Source organism: Bos grunniens, chromosome 24 (genome assembly GCF_055505025.1).
Source record: "Bos grunniens cultivar Pamir isolate PY7600 chromosome 24, Bosgru_T2T1.0, whole genome shotgun sequence".
In the NCBI taxonomy this organism is placed as follows: domain Eukaryota; kingdom Metazoa; phylum Chordata; class Mammalia; order Artiodactyla; family Bovidae; genus Bos; species Bos grunniens.
The window spans coordinates 47,234,914-47,259,468 of NC_141188.1; the positions used below are offsets into that span (position 1 = coordinate 47,234,914).

The 24,555-nt window shown below is 41.6% G+C and overlaps 1 protein-coding gene across 4 annotated transcripts in view; it reads right to left on the reverse strand.

Moving 5' to 3' along the window:
- Positions 1–24,555, reverse strand: part of EPG5 (ectopic P-granules 5 autophagy tethering factor) — a 132,403-nt gene that overhangs the window by 73,656 nt on the left and 34,192 nt on the right. For 3 of the 4 annotated variants that reach the window (XR_015154019.1, XM_086373348.1, XM_086373347.1), the window contains exons 14-24: positions 20,352–20,516; positions 18,640–18,759; positions 17,712–17,971; positions 14,545–14,685; positions 7,414–7,558; positions 6,984–7,181; positions 6,493–6,603; positions 5,241–5,363; positions 4,187–4,353; positions 3,026–3,247; positions 1,092–1,215 (exon numbers count right to left, since the gene is read on the reverse strand). Coding sequence is in view for 2 of the 4 variants with exons in the window: in XM_086373348.1 (XP_086229474.1) it covers positions 1,092–1,215; positions 3,026–3,247; positions 4,187–4,353; positions 5,241–5,363; positions 6,493–6,603; positions 6,984–7,181; positions 7,414–7,558; positions 14,545–14,685; positions 17,712–17,971; positions 18,640–18,759; positions 20,352–20,516 (1,776 nt within the window). In the remaining 2 variants the exon portion in view is untranslated. Of the gene's footprint in view, positions 1–1,091; positions 1,216–3,025; positions 3,248–3,639; positions 4,354–5,240; positions 5,364–6,492; positions 6,604–6,983; positions 7,182–7,413; positions 7,559–14,544; positions 14,686–17,711; positions 17,972–18,639; positions 18,760–20,351; positions 20,517–24,555 lie in introns of all 4 variants that reach the window. The other variant, XR_015154020.1, reaches the window with a different exon arrangement.

The window sequence follows — 24,555 nt, forward strand, 5'->3', positions numbered from 1 at the left end:
AGTCAATGAAGAAATAGATGTTTTTCTGGACTCCTTTGCTTTCTCCATGATCCAATGAATGTCAGCAATCTGATCTCTACCTTTTCTGAATCCAGCTTGTACATCTGGAATTTCTGAGTTCACGTACTGTTTAAGTCTAGCTTGAAGGATTTTGAACATCACTTTGCTAGCATGTGAAATGAGTGCAACTGTATGGTAGTTTGAACATTCTTTGGCATTTCCCTTCTTTGGGATTGGAATGAAAACTAATCTTTTCCAGCCCTGTGACATTGCTGGGTTTTCCAAGTTTGCTGACGCATTGAGTGCAGCACATTAACAGCATCATCTAAGACCTTGCATACACTCTATCTTGTCAGCAATCCTGCCCTTTTGAAACTGCGGAAGAGAAATCCAAGACTGTTACTGCCTTCATCCTTATCATATACCCCTGCCTGACTATAGAACCTCTCCTTACTCACCAGACAGGAGGGCATAGTTCTTGAGGCCATAACCTACTGTGTTCCCCCTTTGCCTGGCAAAGTAATAAAGCCACTCTTTCTTTCTCCTCCGTAACTCTGTCTCTGTATTTCTGTTTGGCATTGGTGCACAGAGAGCCGAGATTCTGGCAACAAATTGCCTTCAAAAAAATCATTTACAGACTTTCACTTAGGTACAGCGGATAGGAGCCTGCCTGCCAATGCAGGAGACATGGGTTAGATCCCGAGTCCAAGAAGATTCCACATACTGTGGAGCAACTAAGCTCAAGAGCTGCAGAGACGCAACCACTGCAGCCCATGAACCTAGATCCCATGCTCCACAAGAGTAGCCACTGCAATGAGAAGCCTGTATGCCACAGCTAGAGAGTAGCCCCTGCTCACCACAACTGGAAAAAGACTGCAAGGAGAAACAGAGACCCAGCGCAAGCAAAAATTAACAAATAAGTGAATAAACTTTTTAAAAGACTCATTTACATACTGAGAAAACCACCAAAAAAAATGACCATCCCAATGAGCCCATTTCCATATCAATAAGTGGTTTTACCATTAAGTTATAAAAGTGACCAATTCAAATTACAATTAGATATGCTAAAAAAGACACTGCTATAGTGTCACCTGCTGATTCTGCATCACTTTTGCTAGCCGGTGAATGTCATAGTGCTTTGGCAGAGAAGGGATATAGGTATCTCCTTTCTGAAAATTTTCATCTTCTAGCCATAATATATACACATTGAAGAGCCTAAAAGAAAAAAAATAATAATCATCATATAAAATACAAAAAGATGTGAAAGCAAATTAAGTCTCTTACATCTCTAGGAACACCAGCACTAAAAGATAAAAGTTTAGAAGCACATAACACAGAAAATGTTTCCATTCCCAAGGCCAGCAAGGGAGAAAGACAGGTCACAAATCATTTAAATATGATGCAATAATAATTGCTAATACAAAAAGTATGAAGAAAGGGCTCTGTGAACTCTATTACAAAAGAGGGTTAAATACAGTACACAGAAAAAATAACCGGAGAAGGTGACTTTAACACAGATCAAGGATCTGAATTTGGAGTTTTTCTCTCCTAGGCAATCCAGTCACAGTGAGTGTTGGTGCTTGGAAAAGTGTAAATCACATTCAAATAAACACATTTGCCATCTTTCAGAGAAAACATTAAAAGCCATTTTAAAACATATGCTTCGGAAGACTCTGCCAGCTTTAGGCTAAATGACAATTTCCTGCCTCAAGGAATCACAAATAGAGCCCACAGCATGTTTGCATCCTGTTCCCATGAAGAAAGAAGAAAAGAGCTAAAAACAGGAAAAAGAAAAAAAAATTCTCAATTTTCCAGTAAATTTTTTTTTTAATTTAATGATGCTCCCTTTGTTTTTATTTTTTGGTTTTATAAGGAACACAGTCCATTTAGCTCAGACCACTGGTATTTTAAGCAGCTGTTTGCAGCAACAGGTACCAGAGTTGTCTACAGCACACATATTACACACCAAGTACCAGGTGGAGACCAGAAGGTAGTGCGGCTGCGCTTTACGCAACAAAGTGGAAAAATACCACCTTCACCCCGACAGCAGCCTCTAGGAAGAGACGCAGGGACACGGCTTTGAGGTTCTTAAACGGGAAAGGCTGGGACAGAGCTCTCATTCAGCTTCTGCCTGGGCTATATACCTACTTCACAACATGCCAGCAGGCAAAAGGGGACATTAAAGACTTTCTTAGCTGATCTAAATGTTCAAAGATAAAGCCTTCCCACTGGTTAAACCCAGCAAAAAGAAATTTTCTTTCAAGCGCGAAAGAGACAGGGAGAAGTTATTCTAGAGGCAGAGAGAAGCCCTAAGGCTTTGAGGTCAATCAAGCCTAAAATCTGAAAACTGGGCTGAAACTCTGAGTTTCCTCACTGAGACTTTTGTATTCATTTTGCATTGAGGTCATTATTAAGAGTTATTTTTATTAAGTCATATTTATAAGATTAATATCTGGTTTACATCAAGCTTACAAATGAAAGGTAGAAGAACAGTGTGAAGGGGACAGACTCACCTCTGAGTTCTTAACCCTTTACAGTGTGTGCAAACACTGAGTCTATTTTTCAGAAGCAGTTTTGGAAGATTATGAATCTACTGCACCCCAGGTCGATCCCAGAATCCCCTAGAGGGTCTATGAACCCCATTTAAAGGACTCTGCCTGGGGCATTTATTTCTTTTAGAGAACTATCCTAGCAGACTACACTAGTAGTTAACTTGCTATGATCACTTGTTTCGGTTTGCTTCTGTTACTAAATAAAGAAAGAAAAGAGGTCACCAGCCCTCCAGTTTAGACGTGTTCACTCAAACTCCAGGCACTTCACAGAGGTACACCCAAATTGCTGATTCACTTCTCATAAGAAACACGAGAGAGAAACATTACAAGATACAAACCTATAGTCAAAACCACCTTCTGTAGTCAGTCTAACAGGTTAAGAGCAGTTGTAACACAAATCAACAATCCAGCACAAGTATCCAAGTACCTGTGCTACAAACAACAACACAAATGGTTAAACAGCCATGCCTCACCTCACAAGCTCTGTGTGCAGTTCTGGTGAAGTCAGGTAAGCAAGGGCGCCAGCCTGGCTCGCTGGCGGCCCTTCACTGCCCTCTGCTGGAACGCGGAGGGCCTTGCTTGCAGCGTGGTGGAAGTCGGCCACCTCTGTCAGGCGCCTCTTCATTTCTTTCAACAAACTGATATGTGCAGGGCTTTGAAAAAACCTCCTTCCAATACAACCATCTATAGGTAACCTTAAAAAACGCAAGCAAAGAGCACACTAGGATCAACACAAGATGCTCTATGTGACACATTACAGTCCATTAACAACCCATTTTATTAATACATATCATTTTTACCTCAATGGTTATAATGAGGCTCCACCAATACAATGCATACAAAAGCAGTTTTTAAAAGAATGAAATCCTATGCAAATTCAAGATACTGTCACCACTTAGAGGTACAAAAGTGATTAAAGACAGAACCTCTTCTTGAACTTGCAATCAGTTGAGAACAGAAGTGATGAAGAATCACCATCTGTATGTTTCAAAGAGGGTGAGTTAAGGGAATGCGAGTGAAGCAGAAACACTGAGCTGGAGCCAGACAACAATGGTCACCCCAGGCAAGTCCTGGCCTTTGTCCATACCTGCATTACTGTGGGGGCATGAGTGGTAAAGAACCTGCCTCCCAATGCAGGAGATGCAAGAGCCGTGGATTTGATCCCTGGGTCGGGAAGATCCCCTGGAGAAGGGCATGGCAACTCACTCCAGTGTTCTTGTCTGGAGAATCCTATGGACAGAGGAGCCTGGGAGGGTACAGTCCATGGGGTCGCAAAGAGTTGGGCACGACTGAAGCGACTTAACACACACACACTAGCAACATAGGTCCCTTCGAACAAGCCCCACCATGGCCACACAAGCAGCCTCAGTGTGGGACTCCAGAGGCTCTCTGATAAACTCCGAACAGTTTCAGGGTGTTGTCTTCACCAAACTGGGTATGGGGGATGATGAAGCGAGAGCTGCCCCAAGATACCCTGAACTCAGAAAAGGTCCAGTCTAACAAATGTGAAACAGGAAAGGAGGGAGGCTCTGAGCCAGGGAATGACTCTCATTCCCATGTCACAGTGTGAGAACACAGAGCAGCAGAGCAGGGCAAAGGCAGGAACCGATTCCCTACCACACTGGATACCATACCCATACTGCGGTCCTGGGCGGTGGAGATACAGGAGGAAGAACTTCTGCCAAATGAGTGGCAGAAGAGGATGGTCAGAAGGCGTGAGGAGAGCCTGCTGGGCCCAGCGATAGATCAGCAGCCTCTGGAGGGACGGGACGATGGGGAGCTTCAGCTGAGCCTGGGCTTTCTACAAAAGAGACGGGCTTTGAGCAACCATGTAATGATCACATCTGCAAACGGTCTGCTCTTCCTAAGTGACTCAAATAAAATGCTAACCATTGTGTTTTCGATTCGATACGGAAAAAAAAAAAGTCATATAAACCTTACTTTTCCAACCCTCTAGCTAACACTAAAACATTCCCAGTAATAAGATACGTGGGGCAGCCTTTTTTCTGTTAAAATTTCACAAACCCCAGAACTGGACTGAGTCCTAAGCATCACTGAGTCTAATCTCATTTCCATGCCTTCCCATTCCTTTCTATGTAAAACACTATAGTGCGAGAATAATATGAAAGCTAAAGTAAATTTTACAAACTTTATCAACGTCTTGAAAACTTAGATTTTAAATGGATGTTCAAGAATGAGAAATACCTTGACAGGCTCTGAAATCCAAAAGCACAGTCTACACTACAGGACCCTAAAATAGAAGGTCTTTAATTCTAAAGACTCATTCCAGTTTTTCTCACACTTAAGCGAGCCTAAGGATCAGCTAGGGAGTTTCTAAAAATAAATTCCTTGTCCCACTCCAGATTGAGAATGTCAGAAGTTGGGGTCCAGGAATCAGATTCTTAACAAGCTCTCTAGGGGATTCTGATGCTCTAAAACAAAGGCAATCCCATTCATACATGCAGTGGACACAGCCTCAAATTATAAAAGTTGTGACTCTTGATGTTACATAAACCTCAGGAAGGAAATATACACTTCAATTCACCATGTTGAGCATTAAACAGTTATTGTGCTTCCCAAACATTCCCAACAAAAGAAAACACAGAAGTCCAAAAGCTACAGGTGAACCCATGAGCATCAAAGCGTGAACCACCTTCTACCCCTCAAATGCAGAACTGTTATTTGCACCTTCAGAGCTTGGTCGGGGGTAAATGCAGAGTTTATAACCAATTCCCCTTCAACAACTCTTCGGAGTTGGGAGTCCTCTTCAAAGATGGATTCCATGTTCAGGACTGTCCATGCAAACCAGACCTGCAAGGATACCAGGCAAACATGAGGGGAACGAGCTCCAGTTCAGACAGGAACACACACCCCAATACTCCACAGACTAACACCTTTGCTACCACAGATTTCAATCAACACATTTATAGTTTCTAGAATTAACAGTCTACACTACAGGACCCTAAAATAGAAGGTCTTTAATTCTATTTCTACTTGTACAACAGATATAAATTTATATAAAACAGGCTATTGAAAAACATTAAATTCCTTTGGAAAAGCTATTTTAGTAATTGCCCTTAAGATGTTTTCCATTCACCAGGGGAGACAAGACTAATATGTAAGTAACCAAAATGTAAAGTGACAAGTGTGAGTGTTGAATCAGAGGTCAAGCGCTATGGGAAACTAGAGAAGGGAGGTGGGATCAGAGAAGATAAATGCATCAGACAAGGAGGCAGAGAGGAAGGCATGTCTGATAAGACAATCAGCTCAGCAAAAGATGGAAATGCCAGAGATATATGCAGATAGCAACATGGAGTTTGCCTCAGCTGGATCCCAAGAGGTATGAGGAAGAGCAGGAGTAAGACTGTGACAGGAAGTTGAAGAATGCTCCTACTGAGTTAAGTGATAAAACAAAGACAGAATCGGACACACAGAGTCCAAGAGGTGGTAATAATGATAAAAACAATGTGGTGAATTAAATGATGATAACAATAAAAACAACCAACACCTAGTAACAACATGACATCATTTGACTGTTGAGGACTCTGAGGACAAACAGTAAGCCAGTTTCCAAGGTACAGGGCTAGCAAATGGCACAACCGAGGCTGAGTCCCGGGCAGTCTGGCTCCAGCATCTTAACCCTTCTGTCCTGCTGCTGGGCAAGCTCTGCAGTCAGGCAGCTGGAGTTTTGATAACAAGCTATCTGATCCTAAGCCAGCCACTTGACTCTGATAAACCTCAGTTAATGCCCCTGTGAAACAGGAATAGCAACAGAACAACCTCAACAGAGGGCTACTGTGAGGATTAAATGAAAAGCATTCTTATGTGTAGTAAGTGCTGAACAGATGTTAGATATTTTAGGCTATTAGTAATGTAGGTAAGGATAATAACAATACTAGAGTATACAGAGATAACAAGTGATCCGCAGCAGGTTGCCTACCTGAGTGGGCGTGGCCAAGCCCTCCACAAAGGAAGGAGTGATGTTGCCTGCCAGGACCCAGCTCACCAAAGAGGAGAGCAGACTCCGGTCACAGTGGTAGCCCAAGGCATTCTACACCAGGGAGAGCATGTGGAGCAAAGAGAGGCGGCTTTTAAAAAACAGAACCAACGAGCTTTTCAAGAGTACAGCAATTATCTTATGCCAGTGGACAATTCAGGTAAGATACAGAGTTCAGTAATTAGTCTACCAGCAGTGATAATCCCACATCATAGGCAAATGTAATGAATGAGCAGGGCTCCTCCTAGGGTGTCCTTCTTTGGCTTTATAAGGATCCATGCTAGCAGACCATGGTTTCTGGATAAGACACCATTAAGGCAGGGCTTTAAAAAGGCAGTGGGCACAGAGCAGCACTGAGAAGGATACATGTGGGGAGCCTCCTTAGAAGGTTACTTTCTAGCTGATGACAAAGATAAATTCCACAACAGCTTTACCTTATGTTGCTGGTAGAGCAATTTCTGCACACAGTCTTCTTGCCTCAACTGAAAAGCTGTTTTACACAAATGGTCCATGAGGAAGAGGATGGGTTGTTCCCGGTACCAAAGATGTTGGCTTATGAGAGCCTGAACCCAGAACTCCAATACAGCTACCGGGCCCACCTCATTGGGCTGAGTGCTTACAGAAATGTGGGCCTATGGAGAAAGGACTCAGGTGATGACAAAAATAATAACCAGCCTCCCACCCTTAAAACACAAATACAATAACATCTAGCTCCACTACAAAACCCAGATCTGCTGCCTTCCTTGGCCAAAAGCACTGTGCCAAGGGTTCTGAAATGACCGAAACACACAGACGTGCTAGCACCAGGAGCATCTGATTAGGAAGGCAGGCGAGGGTACATTTAGGGGCTGGTGGGACCCTGACCTGAATCATGCTGTTGAGAAGCTTCACATTGTCCCCGTGGCTGGCCCCTGTCAGGTGCTGCGCCACCTTGTGGGTGACCTGCTGCGTGACACCCTGGGGGACACCGCTGTCCAAGTGCAGGAACAGGAGGAGGTGCGACAGAAACCTGCGGAGCACACAGGGCAACTCGTTACCTCCGGTTCGGAAGCCAACAGAATCTCCAGTGGCTAACTACTGATGAGAAACCGGAAAACACTGACATGGTCCCATCTTTAGACTAAAGCTCTATTCAGGGATTCTGATAAAAACCTTCAGGAATTTCAGAAGAATCAAGTTTTCCAGTTTGACATGGGTTAAATCTACCCACCTATAAGCGTGCAGTGAACAGGTCTAGGACACATAAACCTACGCAAGTTAAAGAGCATTAGAGGGAAAACACCCAAAGCACCACTCCATCCCCCTTCCCACTCCCACTGACAAAAGCAGAGATGTCTGCAGAATCACCCTGCAATCTTTCACTGGGTGTCAATTTCACACAAGGTGGCGTATCGGCCACTGGGCAGCGGGGGTGGGGGATGTATGTGTGTACAGGTATCATAATTCAGTTATAGACCCGTTTCCTGGGTGCGCCAGGTTGCATCCTCACCTAGGGCCTTTGCCTCTGCTGGGTTTTCTATCTGAAACACTTCCCCCACACCTTACCTGACAAAGTCCTACGCGGCCCTCACCTCTCATCTGCAATGTCCCCTCCTCAGAGGAGACTTCCTGACCCCCTCCCTGCACCTAAAACATGTCTGACCCATTAACCTCTCCCACAGCACCACTGTTTCCCTTCATGGCTCTTAGAACTGGGAACTGCACCCTGAGGATGTGATAACTTCCTGTGTGTCTGCAATGCCCGGCCTGCGTGCAGATGGTGGCAGTGCAGAGGTTACTGCTGAGTGAGGGAGCGTCCCACTTCACAGCTGGCACGATGCAGGCCAAACTCCACTCGAGTGGAAAAGAAAAGCTGTGACAGGCCCGGCACAATGCAGCCCTGTAAGAGTTTGGAGAGCAGAGCTCGTGTGAGCATTCGAGGGCAGAGATACAGAGGTGTGAGCACTGGAAACGGAGCCTAGGATTCACCTTCACTCAAAACTCAGCATTGGGAGGGAGGGCGGCAGAATAGACCATTCAATCTAATTTTAAACTCCCAAAATCACAAAAACCTAAAGGCAATTTATTAAAATTTTTCCAAGCAGGCATCAAACCTCCAGCGTATCACTTAATCCTTACACTCAGCCTGTTTGAGAAAGAATATTATCTCATCAAACAAATAAAGAATGGAGGCTCTGACAGTGAAGGAACTCACCTGTCCACATGAGAGTGATGGGGTGAGGATACGCCTCGCACACGAGCACCCTGAAAGCCACATGCTAACCAGAACACGAGTGGCCTCAGACCTGCCCAGCGCCTAGAATGCTGGTTTCACAAAAAACAGGTCCCAAGTTCCTAATGCATTCTTTCTAAGGCAGAATATCTGGGGGAGGAGCTGGGACTCCATACTTAATAAGCTCTCGGTTAAGTCTCATCCCCGGCAAGTCTGTGACACGCTGTTGAAATGACACCCAATGGGAAAACTGTAGTGTCCCCCTCGTGCCTCTGGACACACCGCCTGCCCCTGCCATCAGGCCTCCTCATCGGGCCTCACCTCCGCCTTCCTCACTCTTCCAAAGGCCCCAGCCAGATGGCCTCCTCCCAGCTCCCTCCTGCCACGCTCCTCCCCAGCCTGGCCTTGTCCAGCCCCTCCTATCACCCCCACGGATACTGAAAAGGCCAGGTTCTCTCCACTGGCCTACAGGCGCTCCAAAGCTCAATTAGAAACCCACCTCTTCCACAAAGTCGTATCTGTGGGCCACCTGTTTTTTCTGTTCGCCAAGTAGCCTGTCTCACTTCTAGTAACACCACCTCTCGTCAGGGGAACTGTCCTTGCTCCACACCAGAGTTGTGGGAGGGAGGGACTTTCAATACAGGATCCCTGTACACCATCCTCCCAGGACTGGGCAAACCCACGGACACAGCAACAGGCACAGGGAGAGCAAATGAGTCAGACCAATCGGGAATCGTTATAAGGAATAATGATAAAGAAAAACATTTGCCTTTGCCTAGTTCTCTCTGTGGCCATGTAGTTTCACTCCCCTAGAGAAAGTACACCTGCAAGAGAAGGCCTGAAAGAGACAGAAGCAGGGCCAAGGGACCTGGGAGGGCAGACACACACAGAGAAGCACTAACCCGCCGCCTCTCAGCTTTGCAACTACTGCCATGTCGGGACGGCTAGTTACAGGGAAGGGCTCTCCTGTGCACTGTGGAATGTTTAATACCACCTCTGGCCTCTATCCACCAGGTATCGGTAGCAGCTTTCCTCAATCGTCCCCTAAATCCCCTTCTCCCAACCACCTGCCCTACCTGCTCCACTCCCAACCAGGCTGTGACAACAAAAATGATCTCTTGTTGTTTAGTCACTAAGCTGTGTCCGCTCCTTGCAATCCCATGGACTGTAGCCCTCCAGGCTCCCCCAACCATGGGATTTCCCAGGCAAGAATATTGGAATGGGTTTCCTCCTCCAGGGGATCTTCCCAACCCAGGGATGGAAGGCACAGCTCCTGCACTGCAGGCAGATTCTTTACCGCTGAGCCACACTCATCTCTAGACATCATCAAGTGTCCCCTGAGGGTCAAAACTCCACAAGTTGAGAACCACCACTTCAGAATGAATGACCTGATGTTATCATGAGCCTTGTTTCCTAATCACAGGAGCCAATACAGTCCTTCCTGGAAACGGGTACGTACTGGATTCTCACCATGTACAACTAAGAATCTTAATTCATACTCATCCTTAATTCTTTTCCTCCCTAAGCAGCTATTTTTTACCATGATTCCATATACTTTTGCCATATATAGACTAGCCTTAAACCCACAGGGGTATGGGTATTAATGCTCCCATGCACTTAAAAATTGACGTATAACTTTTGACTGTCCCCAAAACTTAACTATTAATAGCTTACTGCTGACCAGAAGCCTTACCAACAACATAAACAGTCAATTAACACTTATTTTATGCTGTATGTATTATACACTATATTCTTATCATAAAGTAAGTTAAAGAAAATGTTATGAAAATCATAAGGAAGAGAAAATACATTTACACTGATACTGTAAGCTTACATCATCTGTTTACAAGGCGAACCATCTGTCAGCACCTACATCAATACTGCCTTATATGCTATAAAATCCTGTAGATGCTACACCTATTAACACCAAACAAAAATGAAAAGACAGTGTGAAAATTCACATTGACTTAACAGGTATAATAACAATTCATGCATTAATAATAAAGAAGCAGCAATATGACTGTTCTATGGTAGCCTAGTATAATCAATATGACAGTTTCAAAATTATCTAGCCTGTATACTAATGAATGATTTGTTATAAAAAATTTAATCACAGAGAGTATGACAGTCATATTCATAATACAGTACTGTAAACGTTACATTAAGAACCACTTATCTGTGATAACAGGTAGATACACCATTTCTCCAATTATGAGAGAGAAGCATAATGTACAGTAGTGTAATTCTTTGAAAGCAAAGGTATACAACAGTAAGAAAACTAACACATTACTAATCTTATATTAAATGTCACTCACCTCATGCCTATGCAAGGAGAGGTTATTCATTTTAACACTAGTCTTGCACGGCGCATACTACATGATGAATACTTAGCTGATGAGGATGATGAATGAAAACGTCTCATACAGTTCCTGCCATACAGTTGTCAGATTTTCACACAAAGACACACACATGCCCAACAGGTAAGTTTATCAGTGTAGAGCATTACGACTATTTACTGTTCGTTAAGTGGAAGTGGATCATCATAAAAGTCTTTATCTTCATTATCGTCACACTGAGCAGGCTGAGGAGGAGGAAAAGGAGGGGTCGGTCTTGCTGTCTCAGGGGTGGCAGAGGCGGAGGAAGTAGAGGAGGTGGAAGGGGAAGAGGAGAGGCAGGCACACTCAGCGTAACTTTAGAGAAATACACTAAAATTTCTGACTTCTTTGCTTTTTCATTTCTTCCAAAATATTTCTATATAGTATCAGTCCTCCTTCCCCATTTGCTTTAATTCAGAGCCTGATTCATAGAAGGGTTCATGTGTAAGAGGTCATGATCAGTCTTCAGAGATCGGAACCTTCTGCCAAACTGTCCACTGTTAACTGTTTTCTGGCACTGCTTCTTCCTCATCATCCGGTACTGGCTCAGAAGCACCCATGTCAGTCAAGTCATCTTCTGTTAACTCCTCTGGAATGGTGTCTATTAGCTCTTGAATTTCTGCAAGATCCATTTCTTGAAACCCTTCCCCCACCCCCAGCCCCACCTTCTTTGCCATATCCACAATCCCTTTCATGATTTCCTTGACTGTCTCTGTCATAAATCATGAAGTCATGCACAACCTCTGAACACACTTTTCTCCAACAGGAATTTATTGTTTTGGGCTGATGGCTTTCAGGGTTTTTTTCCTTTCTTTTTTAATGTTTGTTTATTTGGCTGCGCTAGATTATCAGTTGAGGCATGTGGGATCTTTAGCTGTAACATGTGAACTCTTAGTTGCAGCATGTGGGATCTGTTTCCCTGAATAGGAATCGAACCTGGGCCCCCTGCATTGGGAGCACAAAGTCTTAGCCAGTGAAACATCAAGGAAGTTCCTTTTCATGCTTGTTTCTATAACAACAATGGCATCTTAAATGGCATAATCCTTCCAGATTTTCATGATTTTCTTTCTACTAGGGTTCTCTTCCATAGCGTTGACAACTATTTCCATAAAGTACTATGTATAATGAGCCTTAAAGGTCCTTATGACCTCCTAATATACAAACTGAATTAGAGATGGTATGTTTGAGGGCAAACAGATCACTACTATGCCTTCAGTGTTGAACTCATGAGGTTCTGTATGTTCAGCATCAAAAAAAGTTCAAAAAGGAGTCCTTTACTGTCAAGGCAGACAAAGTTTGAAGGAACTAATCAAGAAAAAGGGTTCTCTCTACCCAGGCCTTCTTGTACAACCAAAAGACTGGGAGCTAGTGTTTATCTTTTCCCTTCAAGGCTCGGGGGTCAACAGGTTTACAGATAAGGGCAGTCTTGACGGAAATCCCAATTGCATTTACACAAAACAGCAGAATTACCATATCCCTTCCTGCCTTCAATCCTGATGCCTGTTTCCCTTCCTTCCTTGCTAACAAATGTCCTTTGTAGCATTTTTTTTCCAGAATAGGGCATTTCATCTGCATTAAAAACCTGTTCAGGCAGAGATCCTTTCTCCTCAATGATATTTGTAATGGCATCTGGGAACTCGTCTGCTGCCTCAGTCGACAGAAGCTGCTTCTCCTGTTATCTTGACGTTTTAAAGCCAAACTACTTTCTAAAATTATCAAACCATCTTCTGCTGGAACTGAATTCTCCAGCTTTAGCGGCTTCACCTTCCTTTTGCTTTAAGTTGTCATATAACAACTTTGACTTTTCCCTAATCACATTAGGACCTATATGTATGTCTTTCTTAGAGCCATCCTGTGCTCAAATAAAAGCTGTACTTTCAATGAGATAAAAAGGCGTTTCACAAAAAGTGCAATGTTTCAGCACCTGCTGGTAGAGCTGCAGTGACAGCTTCATGAATTTCCTTTTCTTTCTTTTTACAATGGTCCCTACACCCGATTCATTTATCTTGAAATGACAGGCAATGCAGCTGCAGACCTCAATCCATGGTACATATCAAGCAATTCAACTTTTTCTTGTAATGTCATGACTTTTCTCTGCTTCTTGGGAGCACTTTCAAAATCATTAGAGGTCCCCTGGTGTTATTTAAGGCTTACAAATACTGCACTAAACACAATGAAAACGATTCGAGAACTGGTCACTTTTTACTGTGATGCACCATTTACTGGAGAAACAACTGCTCACTTGGGAGATGATCAGCGTCACACTGCGTGTCAGGTGGATACTCACTTGAGCGCACCCTGAGAGCAATAGGCGCGTGCGTGCATGCTCAGTCATGCCTAACTCTTTGCGACCCCATGGACTGTAGCCCTCTAGGCTCTTCTGTCCATGGGATTTTTCCAGGCAAGAATACTAAGGTGGGTTGCCATTTCCTCCTCCAGGGAATCTTCCCCACCCAGGGATTGAACCCACATCTCCTGTGTCTTCTGCATTGCAGATGGATTCTTTACCTCAAAGCCATCTGGAAGTCCAACAGGAGCTGGCTACAAAATTATTACAGCAGTACAGAATGTACTAGTTAATTTATGCAGCTATAAATTAATACTGTATCTTTAGGTTTGTTTCTACTTCTCTCAACTGTGAATGGCATCATGTATGATCTCTGCTTGTCTGTTTAACTGTTGATAAGTTTTAACTTTTTATAATGGATTTATGTTTATGTTATGGTAGGAGATGATAAACTAGTATCCAGATATATTTTACTCATTCATGCATACTTTTTTCAACATTTGTAGGCTACATAGTTCATCTGTGAATTTTTTCAAATTGTCACAAATCTCCAAAAAGTTTTCCAGTACATTTATTGAAAAATATCCTACACAGTTCAAGTCTGTGTGATTCAAGAGTCCACTGTAATGCGAATGCAACCTGTACACCCTGCCATGGCCTTGCCAGTATTTTGTTTCATAACTTCGTGATTACCTCAAAAGTCTTATTTTCTCACAAGATTATGAATGTCTCATGTGATGGGCACCTTTCTTTGTATCTTCTCTGTAATACTGCCCCATACACACTGCAATTAAAGGCAATATGTTTTGTTACTGTTACAATAGCAAAGTCATTTGCTGCTCAAGGTCAGAAGCACTATTCCCAGTCTCAGGGAAACAGCCACCCTTTTCAATACTATAAGCTATCAAGCAATCCAGAATGAAATGACAAAAGGAAGTATCTTTCATAACAGTAAAACTGGGATCATTATTAGAGTCTTCATTCATCACTCTGCATTCTCAACTAGGCAGGAAGCTTTCTGCTTCATAAGAAATACAGGATTGAAATATCATTGCCTATATTATATTTGAAAAACCAGAGGACACAGTCATTTTATATTTGCTGTGCTGTTCTCCACTTACTGCTCATTCTTTAGAAGGTAATACTGGCAAGGGTAGAACAAAGGCAGAATCTTATCCAGGACATGGACCACTGTTCTCAAATGCCTCGACTGGACCAGAATTCCCAAGAGTGGGATGCCTTCTGCACAGAACTTCTCAATGCTATGGAAAAAGAAAAAAGCAATGAGCATATAAGGTAATCAGTTCATAAAATGATATCCTTTTAATGCATCATCAGCCTACAAGCTACCCGGATTATCTCAGGTCTCCAACACATTTATACAGAGCCAAATTTCACACACAAATGCTACAATCATAACCCCAGGAGGAAGCAGCTTGGGGTGGAGAAACGTATGAGAGAGGTTAAGAGGTACAAACTTCAAATTGCAAAATAAATGAGTTATGGGTATGAAATGTACAGTGTGGGAAATATAGTCAATAACTATGTAATATTTTTTAATGGTAACATATCATAACCAGACTTATCAGGTGATCAGTTATAAATGTATAGAAATACTGAATCCCTATGTTGTATAATAGGAGCTAACACAGTGTTGCAAGTAAATTATATTTCAAAAACAAACAAACAAGCTCATAGAAAAAGAGATGAAATTTGTAGTTACCAGAGGCCAAGGGTGACGAGGCAAGGGGTAGTCAGGGAAGGTGGAGAGGAGGGGAATTAGGCGAAGATGGTCAAAAGGTGCAATCTTCCAGTTATCAAATCAGTAATGTAATGTACAACATGTTAAGTGTAAGTAACACTGTTGTATATTATACATAACAGTTTTTAAGGGAGTAAACCCCAAGAGTCTTCATCACAAGAAAAAAATATATTTCTAGTCTTTAATTTTATATCTATATGAGATGATGAATGTCCACTAAACTTGTGATAATTACTTCATGATGTATATAAGTCAAATCATTATGCTGACAGCCAGGACATGGAAGCAAATTAGATGTCCGTCTATAGATGAATGGATAAAGAAGATGTGGTAAATATATACAATGAAATATCACACAACCATAAAAAGAAATGAATTTGAGCCAGTTGAACTGAGGTGGATAAACCTAAAGCCTGTCATACAGAGTGAAGTCAGTCAGAAAGAAGAAAACAAATACCATATATTAATGCATATATAGAGAATCTAGAAAACTAGTACTGATAAAAAACTATTTGCAGGTAAGGAATGGAGATGCAGATGCACAGAATGGACTTGTGGACAAAGCGGGGGAAGGAGAGGGAGGGACAAACTGAGAAAGCAGCACTGACGTACACACACCATCATATGTGAAAGAGACAGCTGGTGGGAAGCTGCTCTAAGACACAGGGAGCCCAGCCTGGTGCTCGGTGATGACCCAGAGGGGTGGGATGGGGGAAGGGGAGGGAGGCTCCGCAGGGAGGGGATATATATATACATAGTTATGACTGATTTGTGTCGTTGTACAACAGAAACCAACATAGCATTGTAAAGCAATGTTCCTCTAGTTAAAAAAATTTTTTTAAATCGTTATGCTGTGCATCTTAAACTTATAGACTGCTGTATGTAAATTATATCTCAATAAAACTAGAAGAAAAAAAAGAAATATCTATGAAGCAGAAGTTCTGGCGATACAAATATAAACAAGACAATACCCGTACCACGCCCCTACCACCAAGAAACAGAGCCCCTCAAGGAGGGGGAGGTGATCGCATATTAATGTGGTGAGCATGCTCCTCAGAGGGCACAGGTGCTGCAGCGCAGGATCTCCAGCACCGTGTGCACCGATCACCGGGCGAAGGTGAGCACCACCACTCTGCTCCTTAGCCCAGGGCGTCTTCTCTAATTAAGACTCCTCTCCAAAGCTTAGCTCCTCCATGACGGTATCCTGCTCTAGGGATCTCTCCTTCTTTTACCTTTTCTCTGCCCATACTCATAATAAATTCTCAGTCTAAGCTGTACATTGAGAATCACCTGGAGAACTGGCCCCCAGAACAATTAGATCAGGATTCTCACTCTCTTCCCCATATTGGTAATTAGAATCACCACAAAGGTGATTCTAAAGGGTGGTCAAGATTAAGAACCAGTGCTCTATTTGTATCATCCAGCCCATGATCAGATCTTCCCTGGTGGCTCAGACGGTAAAGAATCTGCCTGCAATGCAGGAGACCTCAGTTCCATCCCTGGGTTGGGAAGATCCCCTGGAGAAGGGAAGGGCTACCTACTCCAGTATTCGTGCCTAGAGAATTCCATGGACAGAGAAGCCAGGCGGGCTACAGTCCAATGTGTCATAAAGAACAGACATGACTGAGCGATTTTCACGGCCCATGATTATATTGTTCAGTACCGCCAACTGTTCTGTATCTCTACTTCATAGCGTAGGCTGAACACTAACAGCTCACATGACAACTGGCATCCCACTGAAAATACATTGAATGGGCAATAACATATTGAAAGCAGATGCTAGAAAGGTGCTACAGTTAATCTAAAACACAAGAATCACAAAGTAGGGGTAAAAGAGGTTTTAGAAAAATTGACAGGCTAGAAAAAATTAATACACTGTAGCAAAATGATCTTTAAAGAAAAGGATTTTTAACCAACTCAATATTCATGCCTTCAGTCACTTACTGCACCAGATTCAGTCTTCATCATTAGGGATTATTAAAAGACAAATACGGTTCCTGAGTCCCAACCTCATAGAATATCTTCAGTAAAATTAAGCAGACCCTACATGACACTGTGATAAATACTGTAGCGGAAGGAGCCGACACAGCTACGGGCTCATACAAGAGAAGCGCTTGACTTGATCAGGCAGTTCATCCCTTTGGTGGGCTCAGCCCTCCAGCTAGGAAGCCTGAGATGGGCTGCCATCACTTGAAATAAAACTCAGCACAGGTGACCAACTATTTTTATTTGGTCATTATTCTGAGGAAGAGACTCTGTCTACTGCTGACATACACATTCCAGTCTGGGTGAAGGTCTAACTCTCTTCATAATGCACCCAGGTAATTTTCTGTCACAAATCCATCCTACATGAATTTGGGCAGCATTCACCCTTGGTAAGCTATTAACTGAGGCTCATCATTTGGCCCTGATTACCCCTAGACAGATCTGAATGAGGCCTCAGACCTTGGGATATGAAAAATGAAGTTGGGGGAAGCACTGACTACAAGGTTCAGCAACCCTAGAAGTTCAACCCAAACACTGTACCTGTGGCCCACAGCCGTCATAGCTAAGGCCAGATAACAGCCAATGGGCATGCCCGCCTTCACAGCCTTCAAGAGAGGATGAAACGTGGGTGACTCTGTCATTTCTGGCACAGTGCTGGAGAAGGGAACAGCTGCACAATTCTGCTGTATTCCATAATCATTTTTGTGCAGTTTTAACCTCAAAATCAAGTTCCAGGCCCACTGGTTAAATGAGGTCTCAGGTGTCTCTCCATATCGAACGATACTGGCCAAATATGAAACCTAAAACATTTATTTTAAACCACATTATTCACATAACCATTAAATTAGTAAGCTCACCCACCCCTCTCTCTTTGTGATCAATAATGCCCTCAAAAGAAAGGACACAATGTGTACTGATACTCAGTATTTATAGCACTAAATTTAAGCATTTCTCACTCATAACTGAACACTTCTGCTTATTTCCTAGTCACTTTGTGAACCTGATCAGGGTCAGCTCGAGCAAGAGTAATAATACGAAAGTTGGTATGCAACGGGTGTGCTGGTAAATAAATTTAACAACAAGTTGGAGTTCAGGGGTTCATTTATAGGGTTTGCCAACTCTGGTAGTTAAAAAAAAAAAAAAAACTCCCACCATGGTCAACTTCAAGCCACCGAAGATTAACAGCCAGGCTTCAGAGTTCTTAAAAATGTAATAACCACTTCTCCCGAGCCAGTGCAAGCCAGCACCAGCCCACCACTGTAGATCAACTCAAATTCCACAATATTAAAATGGTCATATATAGACTACTTCTTAAAGAAAAATCTTTCTTCATCCATAGAACTCAATTTCAATATCTGAAATTGCCAGAAATGTTCTTAGGAAACCTAAGAGTAAATACTGTAATTTTATCCACCCAAGTCATTTATAATAAAGACTTATGTCCTCAATACAGAAAAGAAGGAAATACCTGCTTCATACTTTCAGAAAGAAGCCCAGCATATGGTTTCTGTGCGAGATACTTCTGGTATGCTTCAAGAATCATTAAAGCGATTTCAGCATGGACTGCTTGATCCAGATGAAGAGACACCTTTTAAAGAGAAAAATAATCACAAACATGTCATCTTGATTTTTTTTTGTTATTATACCTTTGAACTGAAAGATTAGTTAGGATAAAAAAAAATCCTGGATGCAGAAGCTAAATTTTCCAAAGCTCACATTCCTTAACAATGAAATTATAAAATGGAAATAGGAAAAAAAATTTAAATCTTTAAAGAACCACTACACTGCACCAGTTAGGTGCATCATCACCAACTCCAGTTATAAAAGGTATCTTTGAATGCAACTCCCAATCCCCACTCTAAAATCTCTATAAATACTTTAGGTTACAAGTTTAAAGGCACTGTTAAGAATCAGGAAGATGTTTAACTATTATTAACAAAACAAGAAGGTAATAATTTAAGTCTACATTCCCTTTTCTTCTGTCATCAGTGCAAATATTAAAAATACTCAACAACACAGGTAAAATACTCCTTCAGGAGCTTGAAGTTGCCTACCAATTCTCCCACCCAATCTTCCTTTGCATCTGACATAACACATTCCTTAATCCTCTCAGAGAAGAGGACTTTCCAAACACTAAGAAAAGAGCAAGGAGACGCTGAGGACTGGACTCTGCATGCAGCTCTCTGGGAGAGGAGGGTGGGGGCTTCTGTTTACAAGTCAGAGAAGGCGAAGGTGGAAAAGAGTCTCCTGCAGCTCCCACTGACCAGCACTTAAGAGAGAGAAGACCCAGCTGAGCCCATGAGCAGACCAGATGGTTAGGGACAGGCTGGGGAGAAAGCTCCCTGGCTTCAGGTTCCTCATCTGTACAAAAGGGGTCATGTTCACACCACCACACAAGATGACTGCAAGGACTAGATGACTTGCTCAAAACAAAAGCTGGCAGATGGGGCTGAGTTCTCTTCCCTTTCCCTTTAAAATATTTAAATATTTTGATCAAGGAGCTAACTAATAAGGCCTGGGTAAAAAGGGAGGAAGATTTTGACAGAATTCCTTGACATGGCATCTTTGGAGACATGATAGGTAGCAAACTCTTAATAACTGCCACCACTAAAACCCTGACATGTGCCAAGAACATGTTTCATGTGTCCCAGCTTGCTGAAACCTTACAGCAACCTTCTGAGGTAAGCCTATCAGTGTGACGTTTACAGAGGAGCAACTGAGGCCCAGGGAGTTCAGGAAGCTTGCTCACGGTCACACAAACAGGAGGTAGCAGAGCTGGGATCAGAAGTCAGGCAGGCTGGCTCAGAGCTCAGGCTCTTAAGCAGCGCAGAGTGTTCTGGAAGACAAGCCGGGCAATGACACACAATACAAAATGTAAGAGGAAGACCAGAGGCAGGAGAGGCAATTAGGAGGAGCTGCAGCAAATAGCCAGAAATGAAACAACAGAGACAAACGACCCAAGGAGCAAGGGAAGTATTTTCAGTGTGGAGCAGTTTATCTTCACTTATAGGATGCTCACTCTGCAAAAGAGAACTCAATTAGAGGAGATCCTAAATTCTGAAACAGCTAAGAAAATCTGCAGATCTTGCAAATGACGTTTAAAAATGTTAATGTCTGAGAAAATCTTTCTTTAAAACTGATGTGTGTGGACAGTCTTTAGGGAAGGTTTTTAACACATACCTGTTCACCAAATCCCCAATTCAGGCCTTCTAGAATAACACAGGCCAATTTATTCTTCACCGATGTCAGGTTATAATTCAATAACCAATCCCGAATCACAGCTATCTCAGAGGCAGAAGGTCGCCAAAGATACAAAGGTAGTTCTTTAAACAAGTATAAAGAAACCTTATTTAAAAGAAAAATTATAATAATTAAAATCAAAATTTAAGGACAATCCTATATTACTACAATACTACATTATTAAAGTGCTTACAAAAAGTTTTCTCCAAAAGGAAGTGGGGTTTTGTTTTTTAGACAGTGAAATGAACAACCAGATCAAATGAATATAAATACTAATGATACACCAAAAGCACATTTTGCAGTCCTTTGTAAAGGTCAAGCGGTTTTTCCTATGTAAACTGGTGAAAACAGAAGGTGAAAGTCACTCAGTCATGTTCGACTCTTTGCCAGACCATAATACTGGAGTGGGTAGCCAGCCGTTCCCTTCTCCAGGGGATCTTCCCAACCCAGGGATCAAACCCAGGTCTCCCACATTGCAGGCGGATTCTTTACCAGCTGAGACACTAGGGAAGTCCCTGTAAAATGGTATACTTCCATTTTTAAGAAATCACTACAGTAAGATTCAAATTTAAAGTCATGATAAATCAGCAGAAAGACATTCATTTTACAAAAAAACTTACCACTTCAAATAATTATTTCTCCTGTAGCATTTAAAAAATTATTTCTATTAGCTTTAAAGCATTCCAGGAAGTAGATACAAAAAATGGATAGGGGTAAAGATAAGACAAGATCAACCAAGAGCTGATATTTGTTAAAACTGGATGACAGGTACACAGAAATTTATTACACTCTTCTCTACTCTTTATATACTTGAAAAATTTTGTACAAAAATCCACAGCACCACTTGTCAATAACAAATCCATATGCAAAGTAAGATACAACTGGGTTCACTTAATACCGTCTGCTTTAAGTAAGAATGATCAGAAGAGCAGTTCATTTTATAATGTCTAGAATAGTGCTGTCCAAAGGAAATCTAAAGCAAGCCACAAATGTATTTTAATTTTTCTAACAGCCATTTTTAAAAGTCAAAAGAAGCAAGCAAAATTAATTCTAACAACATATTTCATTTAATCCAATATGTCCAAAACAGTATTCCCACATCATTACAAAAGATTACTGGGATATGTTATTCTTCCGTTCATATTAAGTCTTAGAAACCCCAGGAGTATTTTACACTCACAGCATATCGTAATTTGGATAAGCCATATTTCAAGGGCTCTATAGTCATATAGGCGTAGTGGTTACTCTATTGAACAACTCAGCTCAGAACATGGATCCTAGCATTTTTCAGGTTCCTGCACTGCTCCATATTGGAGGCAAAACAAAATTTGAAGACTAGAAGGAATGACTTTGAAAGACTTTTTCTTTCCTTTGCACGTGCAGTATGTGTGTGTGTACTTAGCTAAATTTTCATAAGGATTTGTAATAAAGGTCTTGAATAACTGAATAAAACAGTAACCTAAGCAATCTATCACATACAAAACTTCTCCTTTAGCCTGTGAGCATCTGACAAAAAGAACAAAATAATGGTACTAGAACAATGAGTATAGCAACAAGATCTGTCCAGAAAAGCACTTCTGTCCAGTCACACAAAAGTATAGTGTAACATATATCCACCCATCAAGAATGAAAGTGAATTAACCAAGAAAGACCTCATAGACATTAAAAAATTAAAAAGGGACTGTTACAAAAACTCAATGGCCAGTAAATTCAACTGGTTAGAAGAAATGGAAAAATCCCTTTAAAAATATAAATTACCAAAACTGACTCAGAAAAAAAAAAAACTATCTGCTTACAATTTTCAATTTGTTATCAAAACATATCCCACAAAGAAAACCCAAGACCCAGATAACTTCACTGGTAAATGCTATCAAACATTCCAGGAAGAATTATAGCAATCTTACAAAAATTCTTTCAAATAATAGAAGAGGAGGAAATGCTTTCCAACTCATGTTACAAGGCCAACATGACTCTAAAACCAAAATCTAACAAAATAACATTATAGATCAATATTTGCCATGAATCCACAATAAACAATAGCAAATTGAACGTAGTAACACATAAAAAGATTAATATACTAGGATCGAGTGGTTTTTATTTTTATTTTTATTCCAGTGTTCCTGCCTGGAGAATCCCAAGGACAGGGGAGCCTGGTGGGCTTCTGTCTATGGGGTCGCACAGAGTCGGACACGACTGAAGCGACTTAGCAGCAGCAGCAGCAGCAGCATGATACTTCATGGGGAACTTTGGAACCTTTTCTGCTATAAGGAACACAGTAAGGCCACTTTTACTACCTCTATTTCATACTGGAATGAATGAAAGATCTAGTTCATTCAATAAAGCAAAAAAAAGAAATGATTACACAGGAAGAATCCTAGTAAGAATTCCCAACAAAACAGAATTTAAAGAATGTATTTTAAAATATATTTATGCATTCACTGAAACTCAAAAGATCACTAATTTTACCTGAAGAGGGTATTAGGAAGATGATTTCACTAACAAAACAGAATGTTTCAAATTATTAAAAAAGACCAACAGGAAAATATTTATCAATTTTCAGGCTGTCATCAAAACTTATCTGAGTTCTGTACTTTGAGATGTCCCCAAGGGCTTGGTCCTTATCAACAACTATTCCTAACCCAGGGTGATTTCCACACATCTATAGCACAAATGACTTTTCCTCTCCTGCTGGGCCTCGAGAACAAAGTTACTTTCAGACACACCCCAACCGTGTCAGTGAAAGTTTAGGTCCACAGTTCATTCCCAGACTCTGAAGCTCGAAGCTGATTTCAGCCTAGTCCAAGGTCACAGCAAAAATATTCAAAGCCATCATATTCATCTGATGGCAAGGGGGCTTAAACAAGTTCCTCAAAAATGTCAGTGAGTTTAACGAACATAAAGGAACCACATGTATAAACAGAGTGGGGGGCATCTTTTATAAGATGTGCTCTAAGAACATTATGGTTCTAATTTGCACACTTACAGCTAAGCATATTTCTGAGCACAATTATTACTGAAAATATTATGGACCCAATTAAAAATGTTAAATGTGGCCAAACCCAGGAAAAAAAAAGTGTCAGATAAAGGTCATGAACTCAATCAAACTGAAACACTCATATGACCCACTGTAGATTTTCTTGGAAGACATCCCATTAGATGACCACTCAAAAAGGAACAATCAAAAACTTGCTCTTTGCAAACTCAAAGTAGAATGCTGGCTGCAAGGAGCTGAAAAGGGACAAGGAGTTTAGTGTTTAATGGGTACAGAATCTGTTTCACAAGATGAAAGAGTTCTGTGGATGGATGGTGGTGATGGTAAGTAGCAAAACAATGTGAATGTATTTAATACCACTATACTTAAAAATGGTTAATATCATGTTTTATGTTGTGTATAATTTGGTGGTGGTGGTGGTTTAGTCACCAAGTAGTGTCCGACTCTGTGTGACCCCGTGGACTGTAGCCCACCAGGTTCCTCTGTCCAATTTCCCAGGCAAGAATACCGGAGGGGGTTGTCATTTCCTTCTCCAGGGGACCTCCCCGTCCCAGGGATCAAACCCACATCTCCTGCATTGTAGGTGGATTCTTTACCACTGAGCCACCAGGGAAGCTGTGTATAATTTACCACAATTAAATTTCTCGTAATGTAAAAAAAAGTAAAATATACTTTTCCAAGTAAAGAATGATATAGCCTTAATTCTTCAGTTAGGGGAAAAAACAGTCTTATAAACCAATCTGTCATTAAATTTGCTCACTCATGAGTTGACGAAGTACAATAGTTGTCCGTCATCTATCCTGCAATGATGGATAGATAGGAATGATGCAATCACTATAAGGTAAAGGCCCTGTGCAAATAAAAGCCCAGAGAAAAACACTATAACTTTAAACACTCCTCCTGAAGTTACCACACATGACTACCTGCCATGAGAGAAATTCACTCATTACAGCCTTGCTATACTTGATGAAGAAAATCTTCAGTAAGTATATATTTTTGAAAATGATACACTCAAACAATAGAATACTACTTGGCCATAAAAAGGAATGAACTACTGACATATGCTACAGCATGGATAGGCCTGGAAAACATCATGCTAAGTGAAAGAAGCCAGTCACAAATGATCAGATATTCTGTAATTCCATTTACATA